This window comes from Salvelinus sp. IW2-2015, linkage group LG4q.1:29 (assembly GCF_002910315.2).
Source record: "Salvelinus sp. IW2-2015 linkage group LG4q.1:29, ASM291031v2, whole genome shotgun sequence".
Taxonomy (NCBI): domain Eukaryota; kingdom Metazoa; phylum Chordata; class Actinopteri; order Salmoniformes; family Salmonidae; genus Salvelinus; species Salvelinus sp. IW2-2015.
This window is the reverse complement of record NC_036842.1, coordinates 61,517,904-61,522,688: the sequence shown is the minus strand read 5'-3', so window position 1 is coordinate 61,522,688 and position 4,785 is coordinate 61,517,904. Positions and strand designations below refer to the sequence as shown.

Here is a 4,785-nt window from a genome sequence, read left to right as displayed (position 1 = left end):
AGCAATATACATACTCAAAATACAGCCTATGAATTTAATATATTAAATATCTGTAATATTTGAGAGAAAGAGACAGAGAGAGAGAAGTGAAAGGGGAGAGGGGAGATGGGAGGTCAATTTGGTTTTGCCGTTGTTCTTTCACCTGATACGGGCGTGGCTTCAGTGACACTGGTAAAAGGGCGGAACTGTGGCCCTTGTTATTTGTTTAAAGGTCCCGGGTGGTACAAAGTACTCTCCATAGACTCAGACTGTCAGCGGTGTTTAAATTCCTTTGTACAGTCCTTTGGACCTATTCAGCATGTCAAACGCGGACAGAGTTGTGTTAGCTCTCGGTGGAGCAGGAACAGTGGGCTCTGGAATAGTTAAAGCACTCCTCGACAAAGGTAAGATGTCCTTATTGAGATAAGGAGCATATGGAGTCTTGAAACCATTACACCTGCCTCAAGACAATTCCCCCGCCCACGGTTAATGGGCAGGATTAAATATTGCAACATAATCTATCATTTCCTGCGTGCAAAATATGTAGGATATATGAAGAGGTCTAATAAATCTTATGCTGTGTGCGCCACTTGCCATTGGTCGTTGTTGGGTGGATCAAATTGGCTCTGCTGGGAAGTAGTTGTTTTGGTTGTGTTTCTCAAGTGATGTTGGGTAATAGATAAACGATTTTTGAGTAATTGAGGGGAAAAAAGGATGAGGCTACCGTTCGTTGCCAAGGTGAATTGTCACCGCGCGTAAAATAACCGGCCTCTCCTTTACGCACAGATTTCAAGTTGTGATTCTCCTAAGAATGTCCAAAAACTTGATGTTGTCTTGAACTCCAACTAGCAGTTAACATCGGGAGCAATGTGAATACATTGTTGTWTTTCTTCAAAAGTGCTGGTAGCCTAGCATAAGCCTGTGTATCTTGGTTTAACGTTCACATAGGTTGCGATAGATAATAAAATGTATGGTGAATCGAAATACCACGACGAGTTGATTGATTGGTATAGCCCTTTTTTAAATTTATACCACAATGTCATTCCTCAGGTGACAAGTTGCCTTAAGTGTCCATCACTTGTCAAGTGAACATTCTGGTTTCTTGAAAATTGTGTTTTGTTGAATAGTATAATATATTGTCCATGACACTCTACAATGTTAAATAAAATATTTAGCAATAAGCAAACCCATCTACTGCASCAAAATTACCCTTCTGATTGTGACTGTGTACTGTCCATGTTTCAAGGTTTCAAGGTGGCTGTCATCTCCAGAGACAACAGCAGATTAGAGAAGCTCAGGGGGTTTGTTTCGCCCTCTGCCCGAGACAACCTCACTACCCTAGTCGGGAATGTTGGTAAGAGCACCCATTCACACTCCTTGGCAGGTGACAACATTTGACATAGACATATTTTAGAAATGAGAGTATTGTTGAATGTATCCCATATCCCCAAAAAGTAATGTACGGAAACACCTCTCAAACTCTGTTACTCTTCGTCTCAGGTTCAGAGGAGGGGGCAGAGGTGGTCAAGCACGCCCTTCTGAAGTCTGTTGGCAAGGTGACAGACATTGTGTCATCTCTGGGATTCAGCTGGTGGCAGGGTGGACCTCCACATACCCAGACTCTGAAAGAACTACACTGGGTGAGTCTTCAACACACCTCACTGACTAATCCATGATCCAGAGTTTACCATCCCCATTATCTGTTAAGCTGTCATGATTTCATAGTTTTAAATCTGCACTCCACAACCTTCCTCTCTTTTCTGTTAGTTCCACATCTATTTAGATTTCCCTCTCGTCTTGAATTCTTCCTCTCTCACTACTTTATTCTGTATTAATCTATTTTAATACTTCTCATCCACCCATAGGTGATTGAGACATTGCTGTTTAGCACCTTTGTATCATGGAAGGTCTTCTTTCCGCTGGTGAGAGACGACCCCAACTGCACCTACACCTTTATCACAGGTGAGTCTCCCACACGTCCCTTCCTCATCCCAGCCAGTACAGTAGTGTGTGTTCTGTGAAAGTGATTGGACCATTTGAGCGACATCGGCAACACCTGTTAGTACACGTCTTGAGGAACAACTTTCTTCCCCGCTTGATAACACAAGATTTTATCCTTGCACATTATGCTGAGTATGGCTTGGGGGTTATTGGGCAGTGATGTGTGCTGTGCTGCAGGTGGTGCTGGAGAGAAGCTGTTGATGCCAGGTACAGGGTTCCTGACTGTTGGTGCCGCCAGCACCCTGGCATTTTGTCARGTACTACGAGAGGAGTACCCAGAAGTGCCTTGTAAACTCAACCAGGTGTGGCCAAGTTCTATAATGTAAACTCCTATTGTTTAGTTAGCATGATCCTTAATATACACTAGCTATCAGTTGCAGAACTTGTCTCAATCTACCCAAATAGCAATTGCCAGTAAAAGTTGTCTGCAACATTGTGATCCTGAATACACCCTTCCCTTGTCTTGTTGGTTCATATACACTGAGTATACAAAACTGCTCTTTCCATGAGACTGACCAGGTGAATCCACGTGACATCTATGATCCCCTTATTGATGTCACTTGTTAAATCTACTTCAATCAGTGTAGATGAAGGGGAGGAGACAGGTTAAAGAAGGATGTTTACGCCTTGGGACAATTGAGACAGATTGTGTGTGTCATTCAGAGGGTGAATGGGCAATACAAAATATTTAAGTGCCTTTGAACAGGGTATTGTAGTAGGTGCCAGGCTCACCGGTTTGTGTCAAGAACTGCAATGCTGCTGGGTTTTTTCATGCTCAACAGTTTCCCAAGTGTATCAAGAATGGTCCACCACCCAAAGGAAATCCAGCCAACTTGACAACTGTGGGAAGCATTGGAGTCAACATGGGCCAGCATACCTGTGGAACACTTGACACCTTGATAAGTCCATGCCACGATTAATTGATACTGTTCTGAGGGCAAAAAGTGGTGCAGTTCAATATTAGGTGTTCCTAATGTTTTGTACACTCAGCCAATCTGCTGTACACTATCATTAACCAACAGTTGTGGAAAATGTACCCAGTTCTCATACTTAAAAGAAAAATGACAAGTGAAAGTCAGTAAAATCCTACTTGAGTAAAAGTCTAAAACTATTTGGTTTTAAATATACTTAAGTATCAAAAGTAAATGTATTTGCTAAAATATACTTTTTTTTTAAAGTATAAATAATTTCAAATTCTTTAAGAAAACCAGACAGTGCAATTTTTTAAATTTATGGATAGCCAGGGGCACAAAACTCTCAGACATAATTTACAAACGAAGCATTTGTGTTTAGTGAGTTCGCCAGATCAGAGGCTGTAGGGATGACGAGGGATGTTCTCTTGATAAGTGCGTGAACTGGACAATTTTCCTGTCCTGCTAAATGTAACGAATATTTTTGGGTGTCAGGGGAAAAAGCACATTATTTTCTTTAGGAATGTTGTGGAGTCAAAAATATAAATAGTAAATAGATTCTAAAAAACGACTTAAGTAAAACTACTTTAAAGTACTACTTAAGTACTTTACACCACTGTTAACCAATGCCAACTGGCTTCCATTCACTTGCTCTCTCAGGTAAAGATCAACACAGGTGTGGCTCCTGCAGAGCGCATGGCTCCTGGTTATCTGAACCACCTGGACCTTGGTGAGGCTGTGGCCACGTTGGTGGAGAGAAGGAACACCACCCACACAGTGTTCCCTGTCAACTCCCCGGCAGACTTAAAAAACGTCATTCTCGAGGGTAACCTTTAAGGCTTCCCTGCTCTGTCATAAGTCCCTGCAGACTCAACTATAGTGCTTGAGTCATTCCACATCCATTTTACTGTATAGTCAGTAATGTGATTTTCTTTGCATGTCATATTATAACCCTAACCCTGTAAGGAAGATGCCAAGCTTTGTGAATTCATGCCAGATTCTGCATAGTCCTTAATTGTTCCAGTGTTCATGCACTAATAACCACATAATGCACTACCTTCCTGGATGTCAATGGAACTGTGCAGGTGCACAGTAGATTATTTAGATGCGCTCTATTGGGGAAGTGCAGGATGACTCTGAGATGAGGCAGCAAAAGACGGCGGGGGGATAGGGAGGGTAGACTGGGGGGGTGGCACATTTCTGTCCCCCTAGCGTGACTCTCTGTCCTGTTAACAGGCGCCCTCCACCCAACCCCTTTATCTGGGACAGCACATCCCATAAATAAACAATGCGGTGGGAGGTCTGATAGAGGGAAAATAAATATCACAGAGTGCATTGTCTTTGTTTTACTGTTCTGTTAATGGCATACATGCTTAAGCAACAAGAATGTATATTTGTTATGCCAATAAAGAAACCTGAATTGTGTCAAGGCAACGCTAACTAAATGAGGGGGGCTTATGCAGTTGGGTCAGAGGTTGTTGGCAGTGGTTTTGTTTTGACCGTGTCGGCTGACAGCTCAATTAGGCCAACTTTGAAAGAACAGCRGGGGAGAATCCGCCAGTCTTTCTCACTCCATCACACAAAACATTTACATACACTAATGCCTACATACCCTCCTATGATGCCCTTTCTTATTCTAATAGAAAAATATTAATATTTTGTAGGGAGAGACCAAGGAGGGATGGTAGTGGGCTTACAAGTTCTTACAAGGCAGGTCAAATTGGGAATCAGCCTCTAAAAGAGGGTGAGAAGGGATTTTTGAATGTATGGGAAAAGGACAAAGGTAACATTTTAAGGAGAAGAAAGAGTATTATGATGGTTCTATGGCACCTGACCTCATTTGACATATCATTAAGAGGCATTCAAGCTGCAGTAGACAGAGCAGACATAACTA

General features: G+C 42.2%; 1 protein-coding gene across 1 annotated transcript; it reads left to right on the top strand.

Annotated features, from left to right (window-relative positions):
• Positions 1 to 200: 200 nt before the first annotated feature.
• Positions 201 to 4,316, top strand: LOC111962311 (uncharacterized). Its single transcript, XM_023985309.2, has 6 exons — positions 201 to 383; positions 1,226 to 1,333; positions 1,480 to 1,619; positions 1,845 to 1,941; positions 2,158 to 2,282; positions 3,552 to 4,316. Exons 1-6 carry the CDS (start codon positions 299 to 301, stop codon positions 3,726 to 3,728), a joined length of 732 nt encoding a protein of 243 aa, XP_023841077.1. The 5' UTR covers positions 201 to 298; the 3' UTR covers positions 3,729 to 4,316.
• Positions 4,317 to 4,785: the final 469 nt, after the last annotated feature.